The sequence below is a fragment of the Scyliorhinus torazame genome, chromosome 27 (genome assembly GCF_047496885.1).
Source record: "Scyliorhinus torazame isolate Kashiwa2021f chromosome 27, sScyTor2.1, whole genome shotgun sequence".
NCBI classification, from domain to species: Eukaryota; Metazoa; Chordata; class Chondrichthyes; order Carcharhiniformes; family Scyliorhinidae; genus Scyliorhinus; species Scyliorhinus torazame.
Genome location: NC_092733.1, coordinates 19,747,413 through 19,769,309, shown reverse-complemented (window position 1 = coordinate 19,769,309; position 21,897 = coordinate 19,747,413). Strand labels below are relative to the sequence as shown.

The following is a 21,897-nucleotide window of genomic DNA, read 5'->3' as shown; positions in this document are numbered from 1 at the left end:
AAAGTGCAGACCCAAAAACCCATTCTAAGGGAATTGCTGTCCATGGTGAGATATTTTATGTTGCAAAGGATGGGTCTGGCCATGTTGCTGCTGAACGCTCCAAGCAGTTGGACCATGTCATACCAGCTATCCCTTGCGGACATATTTATGCATCAAACATTTTCTGATCACAAGTCTATCAGGCACTAACATCCTTGAGACCCTGCAGGAAATGGGGACGGTAGATCTTGTCGGATGGCTCCCCAATCTGACTGTCAGTCATTTGGCAGAAGGCCTCATCTCCAGAACTTTCAAACAAGCACCAACATGTAGCTTGGCTGGTTGCGAGAAAGATCCTCCCCGTCAGAACTTTGCTAAATGCCCAGAGTCTCACCCCTTCCGCATGTTGCCCCTGAGGTGGCTGTGGTGGGGACAAGCCCCTTATCTACCTTCTGATGGAAAGTGCATTTACAAAAAAAAAGATCAGCAGATACAATGGTTTTTGTTGTTTCATCCCGAGCAGTCCCTTGCCACTGGATTTGGTGCTCCTCGGGCTGTTCCCAGGGAACGCAGACGGAGATAAACATCAACTGTGGCTGAAGGGCCATTAATTCAATGAATCTTTGGCCTGCCTGGAACTTGCTGGTCTTCCAGTGTAAAGATGTGTCTTTGGCCGAGTGTTGCAGACTGGCATATTCCTAGGACTACGTGCTTGGGGATGCACTAAAGCTTGGGCAGCCGCCACAAAGGCGCAATGAGGGAAGGTTGCTGACTAAGGTCTTTCAATCATGGTACATCACGGGGCTGGAATTGGTTTAGAATCACTCAGTTCTATGCCCACTGCAAATATCAATATTGAAATCTTATGGAGGCACCTGGAGGTGGAATATGCTGACTGAAAAGTTGGCCTCCATTGAATTTTGTGTAGCATTTAATTTGAAATCTTTCATCAGAGAGTTGTATGGCTGACATTGAATGCATATCTTGAACCCCAATTGTATTAAAGGCACCACAAAATGGAGAAAGGTTACATTTTAATGCACTTTCTGTAACATTCCATTTGAAGTAACGTGTTTTTGTAATTTGTAATGTACAGGATGCCCAAAATTTGTAAAAGAAAATATCTTCCCCAAAAATGTGCTTTCAAAAAATCCCTTTAATTTTCACAGCAAACCTGGATAATGAGCATATGCGCCAAGGTCATCGCACCAAGTGTTGAAATTTTCAAATGTACTGCAGTCATATTTCTGGGTTTTATCCTGCTTTTGGCACGTTTTGAGGGTTGTTGGTCGGCAACAGCAGATGATTGATCTGCCCGATTAAATGGAGAGACTTCACCTGAAGGGATATCCGGCTGTATTTTGCTGCACCGTCGGCACATAATCATAAAATCCCATAGCGCAGAAGTTGGCCATTCAGCCCTTCGAATGAGCACTTTACCCATGTCCACTCCTCTGTCCAATTCAACCTATCCCCATAACCTAAGTTGCACATCCTGCGGCTCTCTTGCTTTACTGTGCCAGGGACCCGAGGTCGATTCCCGGCTTAGGTCACTGTCTGTGTGGAGTTTGCACGTTCTCCCCGTATCTGCATGGGTTTCCTCCGGGTGATCCAGTTTCCTCCCCCATGTCCCGAAAGGCATGCCGTTAGGTGAATTGGACATTCTGAATTCTCCGTGTACCCAAACAGGCCTCGGGAGTGTGGAGACTAGGGGATTGTCACAGTAATTTAATTCGTGTTAATGCAAGCCTACTTGTGACACTAATAAAGATTATTATCCCTGGACACCAAGGGGCAATTTATCTTCGACAATCCAATCATATTTGGACAGTGGGAGGAAACTGGAGAAAACCTACGCAGACACGGGGAGCGCTTGCAAACTCCAGACAGTGACCAAGGCTGGAATTGAATAATAGCACAGAATGGCCCTGTTGTACTGACCTGTAGCTCTATGACACATTACAAACAACAACCTGAAACAGTCAGAACTCACACTTACCAGGATAACACCAATAGAGTCGGTTCCAAATCAACACACAAATAAAAGAAAATTTCATTTTTTCCCCCACATTGGAAATAAAAAGTGCCATTCTGAAAACCACTGCACGATCTCTAGAGGTTTCTCTATCACATTGCAATGTAACTGCTTATTGTATTATGACATCACCACTTTCCTTCATAGGTCATTGTTTTATAAATTAAAATAACGTGACATAATTATTCTCCCTTGCTTTGTAATTGGTTTGTTTTTGTGAACTACCAATTCCAGTGCTCAGTGTGTCCCAAATTCTGGATTTGATTGTAGCGCAAGGTTTTGGGGCTTTGCTCCTATTAAAACTCAAGGCAGTGAAAGGAGATGGTCAGAGGTCACTCGATGTTGGCCATGGCGGTGTGTGTGTGTGTAGCACTCCCATCTCAGACTCAAGGTTATAGGTGCATAGTTCCACGCTAGAGATTAGAGCAAAAAAGAAAAAAAATCTAGATGCCGCCCCTCAGTACAATACGGAGGGAGTGTGGCACAGTCGGAGCTACTATCTTCTGGATTAGATTTTAATCAGAGGATGTGAAAGATCCCATATTCAGAGTAGGAGAGCAGTCCAAAGATGTGCAATTGGTTGGATTGGCCAGGCTAAATTGCCTCCTAGTGTCCAAAGATGTGCAGGCTAGGCTGAATTACGGGGATAGGGTTCTCTTTCCAGAGGGTCGGCACAGACTCGATGGGCCAAATGTAGCAATGTTATGGTTCTAGAGCTCAGGTTAACCCACACATGATCAAAGCAGGCCCTGTTCTTTCCTCCTGATCTCACCCCACCATTGTTCAGGATATTTCTCATGTCCACTAGTGGGTTTAATCTGGTGTTTCTTAGCCTACAGTCAAAAGTACTAAGTATATTTATTAAATGAAAAAGCAGCAATGAAGTTTCATGTCATTTGTTGAGTATTGTGTAGTTGTTTAGGCACCTCATTGTATAATGGATATACATCAGTGAAAAGAGGTTTGGTTAGATGATGCTACAGTGCTGTAGGAGTTTCATGAAGCAGACTTCGAGGCCAAACATCTTTAGCAGCCAATGGCCTTCATCATTGACATTTCCCCATCATAGGTCAGAACTGGGGGATGTATGCTGATCTAGTTCAGTTCCATTCAGAGAATGAAACCGCCCATGCCCACAATCAGGAAGACTCGTCCAACATCCAGGATTGGATAAGTGACATTTGTACTAAACCAGTGCCATGCAACCAACCATCTGAGTCTAACCATTGCTCCATGACAGTCAACGTCACTAACGATGTGCCCCAATAACAACATCCTGGGGATCACCATTGACTAGAAACTTACTGGACATAAGGAAGTTAGAGGCTGGGTAGTCTGTGGCGAGTGACTCACTTCCTGACTCCCAAAGCCCATCACCTGCACAAGTCAGGAGCATAATGTCTCCCCTTCCCAGGATGAGTGCAGCTCAAACTACACAAGCAGCTCAATGACCCCATTACCACCTTAAACATTTACTCCTTCCACCACAGGGGCAGAATGGTTGGTTGCAGATACACTGCAGTAGCCCACCAATGCCCTTATCACCTCCTAAGCTAGTAACTTCCACCCTAGAAGGCCAAGAGCAGCCAATGTATGTGACAGCACCACCTCCAAGGCTCACAGCATCCCAACCTTGAAACACATTGTCATTCCTTCATTGCCACTGGCAGAAAATCAAGGGACTCCTTCTCGAACAGCACTGAGCATACCAATAGCCCAGGGACTGCAGGCATTCAAGGCAGCAGTTCACCGTCTCTTTTCCTAAGGGGCATCTAGGAATGGTCAGGGCAGCACGGTGGGGCAGTGGGTTAGCCCTGTTGCCTCACGGCGCCGAGGTCCCAGGTTTGATCCTGGCTCTGGGTCACTGTCCGTGTGGAGTTTGCACATTCTCCCCGTGTTTGCGTGGGTTTCGCCCCCACAATCCAAAGATGTGCAGGCTAGGTGGATTTGCCACGCTAAATTGCCCCTTAATTGGAAAAATTAATTGGGCATGCTAAATTTAAAAAAAAAATCTAAATCTAGGAATGGTCAATAAATCCCAGCAACAGCTGCATATAGAGATATTTCTTGTCACTTTACAGGATAGCGGCCACAAAAAAGGGCATGGATATGAGTCGTAGGGAAAGTCAGGTGCCGAGGGAGGAGGGAGGATCACATTATGTGGACATTTATTGGAGACATGTGTGCAGACTGGAGCCACATTTAGATACGAAATGCTTTAAGACAGTGAGCTGGCAGAAGCACCACATAAATGCAAGATCTTTTTTTTTTTAAACTATAAATATATAATATACAGAGAGTTAGAAACAACCAAGGAAATACCAAAAAAGGCAACTGGTTACATACAAGTTGGATCACACACACACAGCATAAACAGAGTTTATTGGGTTTTAGTTAAAATGCATATACATACAAAAGTTATTCTGGCTACTAAAGAGAAAATATTTACATCAACTTTTGCCATCTAGATAAATCAGGAACACAATGAAATTAAATACACTGAATCTATGAGCAGATTACATGCTGGATAACAAAAGATTTAAATAGGTCAGAGAATAGAGTTAATTAGCCCCCTCCCCAATCAAGATATATGATGAACTGCTCCATGGCAAGAGAGAGAGAGAGCACTTCATAAATAGTGATTGACCTCAGATCAATCAGTTAAGGTAAGCCAGTTTTATAAACAGCAATGTTAAGACTGTTATATGGTGTACACCAATCTAAAGTGGCAACAGGACGAGAGAAAGAGAACGAGCACGCAATAGAGACAGAGAGAGAAAGAGAACGAGCACGCAATAGACAGAGAGACAAAGAGAACGAGCACGCAATAGACAGAGAGACAAAGAGAACGAGCACGAAAAAGATGGAACGAGAGCGAGCACGAAAGAGCGGGAACAAAAACGAGGACAAAAGAGAGGGAAAGAGAGCGAGCACGAAAGAGGGGGAACGGGAGCGAGCACGAAAGAGAGGGAACGAGAGAGGGCATGAAGGAGCGAGGGCAGGCGAGAGCGAGCGAGAACGAGAACGAGAGCGCGCACAAAGTACTGATTGAACTCAAAAACTGTGAAGAAGCTAAATGGTGTGATGGTCATCTGGGGAAAACGGAAGGGAGGGTTGGGGGTAAAAGAGTATCCATTACATGAGTATGGCGTCATATTGTAAAGCTGGACGTAAAAAAAGTGCACAAAGGTCCTGGTAAACCTAGGACCTCACTGCAGAACCCGTTTAAATATGAGAAAGTGAACCTTATTGCCTGTGCCTTTGGGCATCCTCCTCAGACAGGAGCTGGTGTGCTAGCACAAGGTGTGGAAGAGCTTCCCCCAGACACAGGCCACAATTCAAAACAAACCCAGTGTCTGTCCAGACATGACCAACTTTTCCCAAGAGTGACTTGAGTTGTAAATGGCTACGTAGACCATCAGGTGCTTACCACTGCCTTATTAAAAGAATGTAAATGAATATGCACGGGAAAAAGAGTCTCAGAAATTTCCTTTACTCAAAAATCTGATCAATCTTTTAAGAGCCCAGCATGTAGATGCCATCCTGTTTAACATCCCTTTCAAAACAGTGTTAGGGGTGGGGGTGGGGGGGAGAAGAGAGAGAATGTGCAATTTAAAGCTTACATTTTAACATTTTAACTAAACCGAATACATGGCATAAACACACAGATCAATGCACAAAAACTAATAGTAGCAGACAAGATATTTGCAGCGATACTTCCAATAAAGATTGCATTGTTATCCGAGGTCAGAAAGTTCCACCCAAACCATCGACATATCATTTGTAAAAGGAATCTCAGGTGTAGATTAAATGAATTTGTTTATGGCCTTCATTCAAAATCTAATTTACAGACATTGAACGCATTGTTCAAAGTTCAAAGAAAGGATTCCCATATACAGTCCGGTGATAGGAACTTTGTGCAGAGGCTGTATTTAGTTAGTGCAATAAAGCTTAAAAACAAAAAGTGAACTCATGCAATCTACACCAACAGTCTCAGTATTAGGGTGTAGCATGAAGTAAACGGAATCGTCCCTCTCCTGTGGTGATCCGGGGGGGGGGGGAGCGGAGGTCTTGACAACACTTGTGTCAGACTAACTTTTGTGCTGCAGTTGTTTCAATATCCCCTCGAGTGTGAAGTTCAGCAAGCGCGGCTATCGCAATGCGCCGTCTTTGTGTCAGACCAAAGTTGTGCAGCACCAGGGACTGCAGGTGGTAACATAAGACGAGTTATATATCTCAGGGGGAAAAAAAAAAAAAAAAAAAAACGGATTCAATTGGGGATAGGTGGAAAAAAAGAATTCTCCAGGCACCGCGCACTCGAGGGAGCTTACGAACAGATTCATTCAAACTAAAATACTCCCGTAAAAGGAAAGCCTTCATTCTAGCAATAGCGATTTCTCTCATTTTCTCCATTATTTGGTTTGAGGCAAGGGCTCAGGTGTAAATAAGTTACTAAAATATCTGTGGTTAGAGTAGCGAGTTTTCCGAGGATATAGAAATTGACTCAATGTCTCCCTATTTTACATTGATGGGATGCTGTGCTATGTGGGAGGGTGTAGGTTTATACCAGGTCTCCACATGCAGCAAGCTTCTGAGAACGGCAGTGTCAATGGAGGTGGTGGGTTAGACCGTTCTCCTCTTGAGGAGAAGAGAGAAGTAAAGGTTAGAGCATTAGTTTGTCTGGTTCTCCCTCATCTATTTCCTTCAATCAGCCTCAAAGACAATAGTAGCAGATGACTTGCTCACTGCAAACAAAACAAATCAGGGGAATGGACAGAACCCGCTCTAAAAGAGGAGGGAAGATGACAAAATCCAAGAATAGGTCAGAGAGAGCCCAACACTGTGCTATCAACATGCACGGAAATCACCACAATCCAACAGGCTGCCAATTTATGGAGGATTACTGGTGATGGAAAATATTATAGATATGAAAACTGTTACATATAATCTGCAATAGACTTTTTTGACCTTAGATTAACATCTGCTTATTGTGATTGCAATGACAAAACTCAACATCTGTCCCATCGAGGCTTGATCTTAAAAAAACAACATAATTTTGTCCTAAATTCGATTTTTCATTATTTAATATGTTGCTGGGTAAATGCTAAACAGAGGTCCGTATGCCTATACAAAGCAATAACAGCAAGGCTGCAGCAATGGTATTCTGCAAGGGTCAGATCCAATGGATCTGAAGGGCCTTCTTCATCCCAACCTATTGAACCTAAATAATTAAAAATATAAGTTTAATTACCTATTCGGATTGCAGAATTGTAAGCAGATAAAGAGATTATGCAACACACCATAAATATACAATCCTTTATGATTTAGTCCTTGCTTCCAGTTTGCAAACAATGCTAAGTGCATTAAAATGTACAATGTAAAAATAACACGGGGATGTTTCCATCGGTCGGCACGCTATGTGCTTATATGCGAACTGAAAAGGCTTTTTAAACCTCTGCTGTGACAGACGTAGAACAACCAGTCAGGCAACAAGTTGCTTACCAGCTTTGGTCGAGTCTGAAATCAAAGCACTTCACAAGCTTGCTGGTAGCATCAGTGCTCCTTACCATTCCACCGGTTTACTGCACCGTGGCTCTTTGGACAGTACTCGGGAGTTACAACAGTTGCAATCTCAGCACTTCTTCTATACCAAAGGTGCTGCAAGGCCCTTGTTAGGATTAATTTCTGCTAGTTAAAGGCTTTAACAGCAAAGGGTGGGGAGGAGTTAACTTCAACAGGTTTGTTACGATATGGAGGTGTACAGACAAGGAAATGGAGAGATTGGGCGGGGGGGCAGCTTGGGCAGGAGGAAACAAGGCTGGCCCCTCGCTCCCAAGCCCAGGTGTTAATGGTCAATTGTACAAACTCCAGTTTTCAACCAGGCCAAGTTGGGCAAACGCAATACAGGCCAGGGAATGGACCAAGGAGGTCCCCTAAACCGTATGACAGCAAACTTGCTCCCAAGTTAAAATTATTCAACAAGAAATGTTTTTTGGTTGGAAGCAGACACATCAGACGAGGGAAGGATTGAAGGTACAAGATGCCATTTTATGAATCACAGCCCATTATGAATCACAGCCCAGGCCGGAGTCTGCATCTTCCAAGAGGGGAAAAAAAATTAGTTTGGAAGGGCAGAAGGAAAGAGAAGGCCGAATGTCCAACTCACCAAGTGGCAAGTAAATTAGTACTGATGCACCCACGCTTGACAATTAAAGGAGGGACACAACTGTACACTTCAATTTAAAGATAAATAAATAATTACATCTAATTCTGTGAGCTTAACATACAACCAGTTGATTTAGAGTCACTATTCCACTTTCCTGTGGGTTTAATCACAGTTGGAAAATTACAGGCTGGCGGCAAGATTGAGAACGTCCAAACAGAACTTTCAGCTTTGAGTCTCCAGAGGCTTGTCCAAGTTCTTCAGACTGTCCAGGAATCGCTCAGGCGTCAGGACGTGAGTGGAGCCTATGGTGGAGGCAAACGACAGGCATATTGTTCCAGCATTGATCAAACTACAGGATATTTTACCCAAGCTGACCCCTTCTGAAGAGGGGCTCTCCTACAGAAACATTTTCAGGCGAAGGAAAAAGCCTTTAGCCCCAGAAACCAACTGTTTTACAGATCAAAATGGCTCTACTAGGTCTGCATCATACCTTTCAATCCCTTCTCTCTTCTGAATGCATTAAGTTGCTCTTGACCCAGTTCCAGTAGCCCCCCACTTGGGATTCCCAAGCCATTTATTTCACAACCCACTTATCATTTGGCGAATAAGTGCTGCCCCAGCTTCATTTCATACTCTTCCTCCACTCACTGCTTTGCACTGGGGGAATAATCCTGCTGTACTCTTGGTCACGAGCTTGGAGGTGGTTCGTTATCGTCTATAAATAAATTAAAACTATTCCCACCCTACTTCCATCTCTTTGGCAAACAACGTCAATTCTCACCTCAGTTCTAAACTGTGTCCGCTGTAAGCGTGAGAGTTAAAACGTTTTGCACGAAGGTTCAATGTATTTCTAAACAGGACCAATGATGGTTGAAACTCCACACAGAAAGTAACAAAGCTGACAGAACTTACCAATCAACACCTCCCATTTGTTGTCGGTGGCTTTTGTTACTTCGTACGCGCAGCGCATCTCAGACATAGAAACCCCTCCAATAACAAAAACAATGAGTCGGGGCCCAGTTCTGTACTCTGTCGGAGTCTTGTTCTTGTGCCAATGACCAAAGCGGGCGCTTGAGGAAGTAACAGAATTCACTGCATTAAAGTTTTCCCACATGCTATTACCAAAAGGTTCGTCTCAGGGCTGTAGAGCCTCGATGTTGGGGGATAACAAACATGCAAACATTCACATCCCCATAATGAAGGGATAAAACATCACATTGGGCAGATGGCAACGACCATCTTATCGGTCTACTGGGGGCTGTTAAAATCCCTTTCTGAGAACTGGCAGAGGACTTCTGTCATTTAATCAGTCTACAAGTGCAGGATACCTTCACACAGGAGATTTAGTACACAGGCTGGCTGAGAAGTAGAGGGTTAACACCGACTGCGACTCAGTTCGAAATGGCACTCAGCCATCCTAACGGCCTCGAGTAATGGTTTGATGCGACTGAGTAGCTTGCTAGGGGGCAGGTAAAAATCAGCCACATCTGTGTGGCACTAGAGGCACATAAAGGCCAAATCAGATAAAGGCAGCAGGTTAGATCACGGCTCTGGGTCACGTTGCGAGTGGAGTTTGCACATTCTCCCAGCGTGTGTGGGGGCTTCGCCCCCACAACCCAAGATGTGCAGGCTAGGTGGAAAAAATGAATCGGGTACTCCAAATAAAAATAAAAATTCAATTTAAAATCTCAAACAGCCGGGGTGGTTTTTTAACTCCTGTTCTCAGGATTACGAGATCCGTAACGATTTCTAGATTATCCATACCCTCTCTAATACGCATGTTAACTTTACACAGCACGACTACAAATAAGAAAGTGATGTTTTCTCCAAACAAGATGAGACAGGGCCCAATTGAAAGAGTTTTCAGTCCCAGCAGAACGGATGCAGGGGGCTCGTCGCTCACATACCTCACGGCTGTCTGAGTTGCTGTGCTCGGGGCAGGGTCCGACACGAACGGCCATTGCTTTTTGCAAAGCTTTTCTTCTGTCGCTTCCTATATGGATTACAAATTGTCACGTCAAAACAGCAGACTGCTGCAAAGCGGAGGATTTGCAACATGGAATAATTCACTTTTCCGATCAGGTGTTACAACACTTGAACTTTATTAATCAATGGGCAACGCCCAACAGAGACATTCATGAATTGCATCACTCCGTCCATCATGCATACCCATCTTCGCAACTTCAAACATTCAGACAAATTTAAAAACACTATTTTCTCCCTCCAATTTTACTCATCCTCAGAAATAGATCTCATGTTGCTTAGAAACCTCGAGGCATCAGCAAGGAGTAAGATGGAGAAACACTTCTCACTTTCTCTGATCAGCAAGTATACAGTAATCAAACGAACGGCTTCCTGTCTAGGTCGGTGGCCACATTTGTTCACACTACAATCATTGTACCTCCATAATATCTTTGATGACTGGAGTCCACCTGGACAGCTGATAAGTTGATTCGGTTCGCAATTTTCTTTCTGGTTTAGACTTTGAAGATGATCCGCTCTTAGGAAGTGAGGTTAAAAAAAAAAGACGTTAACTTCTCCAATTTCAGGCGCCAAAGTTTTCAAAATACCTCAACTTCTTTGTGATCTGAAGTAAAGTTGACAAGTCCAAAAGCATTTCCACATTTGCCCCAAACCTACTTCGCCACTTTAAAGATTTTTTCTGGTCCTCGACTAGACAGCATGGATCGCCGAAGCCCCGATCAACCAAGTCGTAAGTTCTGAATCCTATTTCCTTTTATTGATCGTCAAAAGAAATGTCCTCCGTTTGTAGCGCTCACCCAAGTGACCTCTGAACTCCATCGCTCGCTGACCTCCCAGTTTTCACAAATAGCTGATGCGATGCCAGTTAACGGGAAAGATCGAACGGCGGCGCCGGATCTCCCAGGGGATCGCAGGCCCCCAGGTGAATGCCCTTTGGACAGGGTGGTGCCATGGCACAGCTGGTGCTATCTGGGCACCCTGGCATTTTTCTTGGAGAAAGTAAGGATAATGAGGGGTTGCTTCAGGGGCTCCAGAGATTGGGATGCTCAGTGCACAAAACAGGGCCATGTGCGGCCTTGGCCGAGGCTACACATGCTCGCAGTTAAATCCCGCTCAATATCTCAGTGATGCAACAATGAGTGTTCCTAAGTTGTAGCGCAACATAATCACATTTTGTAATGTTGACATGTAGCTGAACCTGCAACAAGTAGTAAAATCAAATTTATTACAACCAACTTAACATTTTTCTACCTCACCTTGTGTTTACTTGCCCCATCACCGCCCCCATTTTGCCTTGTAGCATCCCTCCTAAGATGGCGATTTTGCACCTGCCTGTTTCCCCGATTTCCTACGCCCCTCACTGGTGATCTAACAAGTTTGTCACCAAAAACCCACGCAGCCACGGGGAGAATGTGCAAACTCCACCCGGACAGTGACCCAGGGCCAGGATCGAACCCGGGTCCTAGGTGATGTGAGGCAGCAGTGCTAACCACTGCGCTGCCCTCAGGGTGTCTTTTCTAAAGGGCGCCCTGATCTCTGCACAGCCGGCCTTATCATCATAAAGCTTAAACCACACAATGTAGGAACGTACTAGTTACAGCTAGACTCACAGAGATTACTGGGACTGCCCAACAGTTAAACATCGGGTAAACTAAATTCTTATGTCGTTGATCAAGAAACTTAAATGTTTTGCTACACAAGTTTAGAGCAAAATAAAAAAATGAAAGTTGGTCAATTTAAGTAACGCGTACCCCAGCTATGATTGTCGCGCCCAGATTCTGATAGTTGCGGATGATATTGCTGTCTTCCTGGATATTTGCGTGCTGTATAAGTTTGGTGAGGTTCTCTTCTGTGATCCCTGAAATGACCAAATAGCCAAAGGAAATTAGATAATAAAAACACAATAATAAAGAAAATATTTCTGATAGCTTTCCCCCAATACCTAACAAAATCTTCCACAAGGACCAATTAAGTAATTGGTCTCACATCAGTGGATTTTGAATACAAGAGGAGAGAGAAAATAAGGGGTAGGCCTTATGGTCGGTCCCCCAAGCCTGCACACTCAATAAGATCATGGCTGGTCTTAGATCTCAAGCTTACATTCCCGCCCTATCCCTCCGTTCCCTTAGTGCCCAGAAATCGAAGCAATTCAGCCTCGACTATACTCACCGACTCAACCCTCTTGGGGCAGGGTGACCAATTGTCCCTTATTTTAAGAGATTGTCCTGAAAGATCAGTGCCCCGAATTGCATGGATCTGAGATACGGTTTGTCTTGTAATTCAGGCCTTTAAATCCCGTGCAAGTGCAGTACCCTCTCTATACCGGTCTGTGCCCTCCTACAACTTTGGCAGCAAATGCCCCACCTCTCCTGGCTGCACTTTCTACTAGACCCCATACCAAACTTACCCTGCGAGAGATGGTACCCTTATTGGGGTAGAACATTACAAAGATTCACTTCCCACCAAACCTCACCTTGTCTCAGTCTTAAGTGGCTGGCCCCTCTCCAGAGACATCCCCATCGGTGGCCCCTCGTCCTAGACTTTCTAGCTTGGGAGTGGGATGGTCACACACTCTCAGCATCTACACTGTCAAGCCCCATCAGAGTCCGCCATGTGTTGCAATGAGAAACGCTGGCAGGCTGTTTACACGGGGAAGACAACCCCCACTGATCCCGCACTTATCCTTATCCAACACCCACACAATGACCTTCAGCAGGGGTAATTGGACAGCGGTCAGCGGTGAATGGCACTGTGCTCCACAGCCCGAAAGCTCCAAAACCCAACACTGACTGAGACCAATTAACTCAGCATTGAGAATGAATACGATAACACATCCCTGTTAAACTACAGTGTGACTGGGCAGCTAGAAATGGAGGATTGTAAGGGTGGACATCACATTGAACTGAATAACGGTGTATATGATTTAATACACATGTTCAAATTTAAACGAGACTTATCGGATATTTAAGAGACTTTCTACAAACTCAAAAGAGTCACCATACTACTTGCTAAACATTTGTCAAATCACATCAGTTCATCTTTTATTTAAAAATGCTTTTATAATTTTTTTGTGTTCAAACTCGAGATGTTAATTCCACCGAAAGGAATGCTTGTTCTTTTCAGACAGCCAGCGCCAATAACAAACACTCCCAGGTTAGGTATTGCTCAGTACAATGCAGATTACAGCACCACCTACTCTTACCCTGTAATGTGCCTCGGCCTCCATCTCAATAGAGTACCTATTTACCTCCCCCCTACTCTTACCCTGTAATGTGTCTCGGCTCCCATCTCAATAGAGCACCTACTTACCTCCACCTATTTACTACATAAACATTTTGATCGAAAAACATGGACAACAGAGAATTTGGGCCAAATGTAGGCTTATGACCGCCAGAGGGAATGGACTGCCCGAATCCACTTCACGCTACATCAGTGCAACCAGAAGAGGCATCAATCTGGCTGGATTTAAACACGGGAGGCAGAGGAAAGAGGCCTATTCCAAGCTGCCCTGCAGCCCAGTTCATCAGCCCACTTCTTAAATTGTGTTGCCACAAAGCCTCTCTGCCTCACTGAAGCAATCTCAAACCGTGCCTAAACGATACCGGTTGTCAACTTATTTACTACAAAGTTATGCTACAGTCTTACACTGAGCCAACACGAAAGATTCGCCACATCAATGCTAAAACAAACTGGTCTGTTGTGTGGAAATTGATGACCTCTGGGCAATGTAAAACTATTTGAATGGAATATAAAAATGGCATTTTCTGCAAGTTATACTGTACCATGTTTGTGGAAGATGTATAGCAGGATAATCCTGATCTTGTCATATGATTTGATGTTAGCATCCAGCAAGATCGGCACAATTATTTTCATGGGATCTTTGACCTTCTCGCCCTCGGAATCAGTCCCCATAGCAAGGTCCTGTTTGTAGGAACAAATGTATCTTGTTAATCTGATGTACAAATATTCTACATAATACAGGTTACCATATAAAGCAATTGCAAAGAAGATTTCAATTTTATAGCAGTTCATAATGTATCCCAGAAATATCAAAATATGATCAGACACACTTTGAAAGGCAGCAAGTATGGGGAGGGAGGGAGGGACGGGGGGGGGGGAGAAAGAGATGTTCTGGTATTGTCACTGAACTAGCAATCCGGTAATGCACACGGTAATAAAAACATCTGATTAAAAGTCTATGAAACCATTGGCGATCATTGTGAAAACCCATCTGGTTCACTCATGTCCTTTGGAGAAGGAAATCTGCCATCCTTACCTGGTCTGGCCAAGTGCTGGAAATGAGATTAGGATAGCTGAGTGCTGGATGGGCAGTGCAGACGCAATGGGCCGGAGGGCCTCTTGCCGTGCTGAAAAGTTCTAGGGCTATGTGACCCACAGCAATGTGGTCGCCTCTTTACTGCCTCAGAAATGCCCTAGCAAGTCACTCAGTTCAAGGATAATTAGGGATGGGCAATAAATGCTACATCCCGGGAAATGAATTGAAAATTTAAATGACTTCAAATATCGCTTATTGTCGCCGGCACTCAAGTGACTATTACCCGTGCCACAAACATGGACTCCAGACGAGCACATACTCTCAGATGTACTGACCTGCTCCACTTTACACATCTTTTCAACTGAACCCTTGAAGTGCTTCATGCAGTCTTCAACCAAATGCAAGTGTGTGGAGTACTGGAAGGAAAAACAAAAGGAAGGACATCACGCCTCAGGGGTGCAGATAACTGAGAAATAATAGGACTACAGTGCATAAAATGGGGATCCTGACCTTGAATGTAAAATAAAGTTAATTGTAAGGGAAATAGCTTGAAGTTTAAACAGTGAAGAATCACAAGTTTTTGTATTGCATTCTGTTCCCATCTCCTACTGAAGGTTCAGTCAGATTCCAAAATACTGCAAACCCCATAAATCATAATTTTTGCTGCTTCTTGTAGGTGGTATGCATTCATTAAATTTAAATAGGGTTTTAAAAAATTCAGAACTTGCCCGTTCTAACTATTGAAAACATCAGGCTGGTTGGTACAGTTTGTTCAACAGGGTGCAATTTATTGGCCATTTTAAATTCTCTCTCCTCCAATATTCCAGCTCCAGTCAAATTGCTCATTTGTTCTCTACCCTGGTCATGGAGATAGTAAACAACAGTGGTACTCACCTTGCTGAGCTCCTTCTGATACTGAGGCATTTTTTTTAGCATTTGAGAAAGATCCCGCAGATTGGCCTGAAAGAAAAGACAAATGTGTTTGACACTTTAAAAAAATGCAATTCTCTCCCCTTCCCTTTGAGGGGCTAGAGGCTCAATGTGGCTGTTTCAATACCAAGTGCTGGGCTGCTTGCTGAATCTGATCGTGACCACACTTGGCAACCAAGAGATGGTGGTGTATTGTCACTGGATTAGTAATCCAGAGACCGGGTTAAACAGGGCAAACATTTGGGGTACTGAATGACTTTCTGCTTTGATGGTCTACTTAGTCAGTGATCCCTCAGCTTGCTGTAATTATATACAAACGTTTCTAAAGGTCAGTACAAAGAAACGTTTCAAGTCCAATGCAATTACTTCAGTGAGGGTCCCATTACCGCAACATGCTTTGCATTGTGGTGCTGAAAGTTATACATTAGTCTGATGTTCACAAAACAAGTGGGCATGACAGCAAATTCAGGCATTAAAGGTTAGGGTGTCAGCACACATGCATGTCCATGGGCAGCACAGATTTATATTGGATACCATCTCAAATCAGCATTAACTTACAACCAAATCTGAATCCAGAGGGGCAAATTCAAATTTGGAACAGTCAGATTTCTGTTCCTCACAGGGAAATTCAAAAGACAGAGGCCTCATAAACAACAAAGTAGAGAGTCAACTCCCTTTGCATTTATGAATTGATTGCCACACTAGACACCAGCAGTTGAGAAGAGGAAATAGTAAATTGAGAATGCTTAAGTGATGCTAAGTCTGATCTAAGGTTCGCGTATTTTAGGAGATCAGGGACACGTTCCATAATTTAAGTCCTGGTAAAGAATGAGTTAGTGTCGAACAGTGCTGTCCAATACACCCACCACTTGTGGCGAATTGATGCTCTTCAGCAGATGAGGCAGATTTTAATCAGATAGACATTACCAAGTACCTGCAACTGCCCATTCAACGGAGGACCTGCCAGATTCTGCCTGACATAGACCGTAACTGAAAGCCAATAGAAAATCCCACAGAAAAAACAATCCATAACATTAAAGAGCTGTGGCCCAGCTTCATTAAGGCACGTGGTAAAGAGGTCCTCAAACGAAGGAAGTGAAATCAGAGTCATTTACGGTACAGAACGTTGAAATATTTTAGGGTACAGAATGTTGAAAGAGTTTAGTTGCTACACCACAACCGATTGCAGTGGTTAGTTGCTGCTACTAAAGATATTATTTTACGGAGCTGGAGCCACAGTGCAGTGCACGGTCGCTCATCTTCAGTCCTGTCCTCTCAATGAGACAGTGGCACACGATTTACCCTACCCTTTGCATAGATTTTGTATCATGTCGGCAACTGCCACAACGTCGACGGGCGTCAAGACCCTATTGAACACTGCAGTAGAAGATAATGCAATGATCTGGATTTCAAAATAGTAAAGATGAAAGGTTTGAGTTGCAAGGAAATGTTGATAGACGTTTTGGTTTTCATTGAGAAAGGGGTCATTCCAGAATATTTGAACAACAAGGAGGAGGAGTCAGGGGGTCACTGGATAAAATTAGTACACGGTCAATTTTATTTAGATACTGGGACATCTTCTCAACGAGTGATTGATTGTGGACTTGAGGATAGCGCAATGGCAGTAAAATTCCTGAATAATTTAAGAAACCAATAGATGCTGCAACGGAGTTGGGGAAAACAGAATGGGTAAATGTAGTATCTTTCGGATGAATGAAAATGGATCAGCCGCACAGCCTTCCTCATCCATACTTAGCCTATGATGTTAAGTAGGGAGGAGGAGTTTTACAACTCAATGGGAAATCTTCACGTACCGAAGCTTGTAATGCAGCATTGCCATGCCAATCAGGAAGCGAAGAATGCACGTGGGTCTGGCAACAATGTCACTGACAGTGGGTAGAATGTCACAGGTCAAATTTCACTGCACATACTGCTAGAACACTGGAGAATCAGCACCTGTTGGCCAGCATTGCTGCCTCCAATATTCCAAGTACATTAAATAGCATCATGTCTCTCCAATTGCTGAAAACTAGAAACCCAGAGGCATTTTTGATGTGGCTGATTGCTTCGGGATGTCACCACATTCAGTAACATATCTACTGCATGTCAGCAAGTTTAATACTGCAGTGCGAATAACCTGGCTTTACAAAAAAAATGTTGAGTAACGTTTGAAGGTAAATGAAATGAAAATGAAAGAATCAAGGTTGAAATTGACATCATTAGATTTCTTCATATAACCTACGCAGAGAAAGATGCAAAAAAATTAATCCAGTCAGTCAAAAAAAAATGGAATTCCAACCCATGCAAAGTAGCACAGAAACGGACCAAGCTGCCCAAATAGTATGTGCTGTATAACGAGTCTCCTATTCCATTTGCCTCAGTTCCACCTTTCAGCATAGCTTTCTCTTCTGCACATCATATAAGGATGCAAGTATTTTCACTGCAAGTGGCTTTTTCCAAAGTGCTGTTCCCTGCTTTGTAAGCTCTACCGTACAGCCCACCTGTCGCCTCAACAAGAAAAAAAGTGAAAGAGTGGAATTTTTAAATTGGATCCAAAAGAAAGTAAGTGTGCATTGTGCAGGCGTACGGGAAATGGCATGAACAATCAAGAAAACAGCTCACCTTATCAGTTGTCATCCTTTTGCTTTCACAGAACGTCTTTAATAACTCTGTTACTTTTCTGTAGGTTAGGCGGGAGGGGGGAAACAAAAACAAGATATATGCGTGCAGGCTCTTGCATGGAAATAAGCAATTGGCAACAGTATATGGTTAAATGATACATTTATACTAATGGCCCAGCTTTTGCAAAGCCTGGCGACAAATCAAGCACTCAGATTTTACAGTGCAGAAGGAGGCCATTCGGCCCATCGAGTCTGCACCGGCTCTTGGAAAGAGCACCCCACCCAAGGTGCACACCTCCACCATAACCCAGTAACCCCACCCAACACCAAGGGCAATTTTGGACACTAAGGGCAATTTGGCATGGCCAATCCACCTAACCGGCACATCTTTGGACTGTGGAAGGAAACTGGAGGACCCGGAGGAAACCCACGCACACACGGGGAGAATGTGCAGACTCCGCACAGACAGTGACCCAATCCGGGAATCGAACCCGAGACCCTGGAGCTGTGAAGCAATTGTGCTATCCACAATGCTACCGTGCTGCCCAAACGCTCTCAGAAGAGAGCGTTTGCCAATGTCCATTTCTATGCTGCATTGAGCTGTAACATTTTTAATTTACTCAGCACAGCAGGACATAATATAAATTTCCGATGTTTTAGATGTGTCCTGTGGATGCAGTTTGAGAAGTCTGTAATAAGTAGCTATCACAACATATACAGGACAGAACTGGAGCACCTTCCAATTCTCCCAACTTTATTCAACCTTCCAAGTATGGCATCCGTTTTTCACCTCAAATGGTACAGCTCATTCTCCGAGCCCTCTTCTCCAAATCCGTGTGCCTCTCTTATTTCAATCCCTGCCTTCAAAAGCCTTCCTACAGCCTAATTCTCCCATTTAATTCTCCCATTTTGGCTTTTCAAAAAATAATCCCAACTCTGGAATGGCTTACTAAGTTTCTGTACATTAAAAGGGTGTTATATAAATACACATTATTGCTAACATTAATTATTATGTAATGGCGCCCCCTCAATAATTAATCTTTCATACATTCGACAAATGAGAAAAGGTCATTCTGCAGCTTTATTCAAAGAACGGTGATGATATGCAAATAACAAATGTTGTTCTGCAATATGCTTTGGTGATTAAAATAGGGGATAAACTGAGGTTTGACTGCAATTGAAGACTCCACGGAGGAATGTTTGCATGGCTGATCCAAAGAAAAAAAATGTTTTCAGCTATACAAACTGGAATGATATTTTAATTAGACGCAAGAATCTGAATTAAGAATTCAATGACAACATTCTGCACTTCCTAACTTAAACTACTTCTCTCCCATCTCCCCCCCAATCCCTCCATGTCAGATGACAATGTCAGTGCTTATCAGTGAACGCCACGTCGGACCCAAGGGAGACATCTGCCTTTCAGTGCGCTCATGTGCAAAATGAATTCATTGTGATTTTGTCAATTATACCATTGCAATACTGCAATCCCGACAGGGTGAGCAACTCAAAATGCGGGGGTCCAGTGGAAAATCCTTACAATTAATTACTCTCAAGTGAGCCCATGTGTGCAGAATTACTATACTACAGCAGTGACTACACTTCAAAAGTATTTCAATGGTGTTTGGAGACGCCCAGTGGTTCTAAAAAGGTCTTGGTCTGTTTTCTTTAAAAACAAAACCTCTTTACTGCATTCATTTTTAAACACTATTGACGCATGCTAATTATACAGGAATAATTACTACTTAAATGTTGCAGTTGCTATTTTTATAAATGTATCCATGGGATGTGGGAATCACATTTATTGGCCATCCCTAATTGCGCTTGAACAGAGTGGCTTGCTAGCTCCTTTCAGGGGACATTTGAGAGTCAACTACATTGTTGTGAATCTGGAGTCATGTGTGGGCCAGACCGGGTGTCACGAGATTGTCACTTTTAAGAAATGTTTGTCTGCTCATGTTACTGCAGTGATGTCAGAGTGTGGGTGGAGCTGAGCTCTGGCTCTGTTTTTTAGCTTCACTTTGAGAAAAGCTAGGGTGGGTCTGTGTTTTTGTTTCGTTTCAATGTTGGAGCTGAAGCCAGACAAAGCAGGTGTACGGTTGTCCTCTCTGCCATGAAAAGACTATCTCTTGATCATTTGGTGAATTCAGAATTATAAATGTTCTGAGTAGTGACTTTAACCTGATGTGCTTCTGTTAAAGGTTATGTTTTTTGTATGTCTTCTGGATGTTAAAAGGACAGCGTAACCATTATTTAGTGTTGTAATCTTTGGGGGTTGTATTTGAATTGATGGTTGCGAAGATGTTCACTGTAGGTTTTAAAAAGGTTAACTCGAGTTCATAGAATAAACATTGTTTTGCTTTAAAAAATACTTTCCCATTTCTGCTGTACTACGCCTGTAGAGTGGGCCGCGTGCTCCCCATACCACAATCTATTAAAAGTTGTGGGTCATGTGAACTCCATGATACACTTTGGGGTTCTCTAAACCCTGGCCCATAACACCAGGTAAGGAAGGCAGATTTCCTTCCTTAAAAAAGGACATTAGTGAACCAGATGGGTTTATAATGACAAGTGAGATTTTTATGGAATTCACCATCTGCCGTGACAGGATTTGCACCCAGAACCTCCAGGTCATTTCTCTGGGACTCTGGATTGCTAGTCCAGTGACAATACCACAACCTCCCCTGACAATCTAATTTGTTTGGTAGAAGCCAGATACTGTCAGGACTAGGCAATGATAGTGCATGCAAACAGGTTATCCTGAGCAGAAGATTGACACACCTTTTTTCTAAACTTGCATTTACGTAGCACCTTTCATGACCTCAGGAGCAAAGCAATTACAATAAATGAAGTACTTTTTAAAAGTATAGTCATAGTTGCACAGCACGTTCCTACAAGCAGCAACACAATAACGACTGGATAATCTGTTTTAGGGCTCTGAAGAGTCATACGGACTCAAAACTTTAATGTTTCTCTCTCCACAGATGCTGCCAGACTTGCCAAGTTTATTATGGTTGTGGAGAATTCCTCTGTTCCTTCTTCAAAATAGCGGCAGGAGGTTTATTATCGACACCCAAGAGATAAGACAACTCCCTGGGTTTAACATCTCATTTGAAAGATTGCACCCCGGACAGCGCAACATTCCCTCAGTACTACATGGGAATGCCAGCCGGGATTTTGTGCTCAAGTATCTAGTGTGCGGCTTGAACTGACAACGTGCTGACGCAGGCGAGAGAGAGCCATCACTGAGCCATGTCTAACGCCAGGAGGTAAATATGTTCAATTGCTCAACAACATACTTGGAAACGTCAGCAATGTGCATGTGCCGCAGCTGGTGCCACAGCTCATCGTCCTCATCAAGGAGTGTATCTTTTGTCCGAGACTCTGCAACCCCTGCAGTCTCATATCTGAAAAACAATGCAACAAGGTCTCCAAATGTGTATCCAAAATACTGCAAATAAATCATAGTGGACATCTTTTAACATCCCCTGCTTTCTCTTCTCCCACCCAACAAGATACAGCTTCAACACCTACACTACTGTCATAGATCACCCAACAAGATACAGCTTCAACACCTACACTACTCTCACAGAAACAAGTAGCCAAGAAATGTTTACTTGAAATGTTAAAATCAGTAACTAAAACCAAAAGAATCTTCTAATTTTAGTTTATAATGAAGCCCTAAACAGCTATTATTAACAGCACTGATGATGCCCTCTGAAACACACAACTAGCAACTAAACCTCTCCTAGGTCTAGAGTGGAACTGCAGAATATTCCTGGCCAGCCGCCATATTTTATAGATTTTAAATGCTCTATTCAAATTGGCCGTCACTGTACGTACCATTGTCCTCAATTTGAATGGAATTCCTTTACAAGCTCCTGGATAAGGTTCACACCAACGCAAG

General features: G+C 43.4%; 1 protein-coding gene across 2 annotated transcripts in view; it reads right to left on the bottom strand.

Moving 5' to 3' along the window:
* Window positions 1–4,379: 4,379 nt before the first annotated feature.
* stxbp2 (syntaxin binding protein 2) overlaps window positions 4,380–21,897 on the bottom strand; it is a 72,491-nt gene continuing 54,973 nt past the window's right edge. For both annotated transcript variants that reach the window (XM_072491069.1, XM_072491070.1), the window contains exons 10-19: window positions 21,290–21,397; window positions 17,992–18,049; window positions 15,334–15,399; window positions 14,775–14,855; window positions 13,946–14,084; window positions 11,915–12,021; window positions 10,582–10,680; window positions 10,088–10,173; window positions 9,093–9,250; window positions 4,380–8,482 (exon numbers count right to left, since the gene is read on the bottom strand). In XM_072491069.1, the coding sequence (XP_072347170.1) occupies window positions 8,403–8,482; window positions 9,093–9,250; window positions 10,088–10,173; window positions 10,582–10,680; window positions 11,915–12,021; window positions 13,946–14,084; window positions 14,775–14,855; window positions 15,334–15,399; window positions 17,992–18,049; window positions 21,290–21,397 (982 nt within the window). In that variant the 3' untranslated portion in view covers window positions 4,380–8,402. The remainder of the gene's footprint in view (window positions 8,483–9,092; window positions 9,251–10,087; window positions 10,174–10,581; window positions 10,681–11,914; window positions 12,022–13,945; window positions 14,085–14,774; window positions 14,856–15,333; window positions 15,400–17,991; window positions 18,050–21,289; window positions 21,398–21,897) is intronic.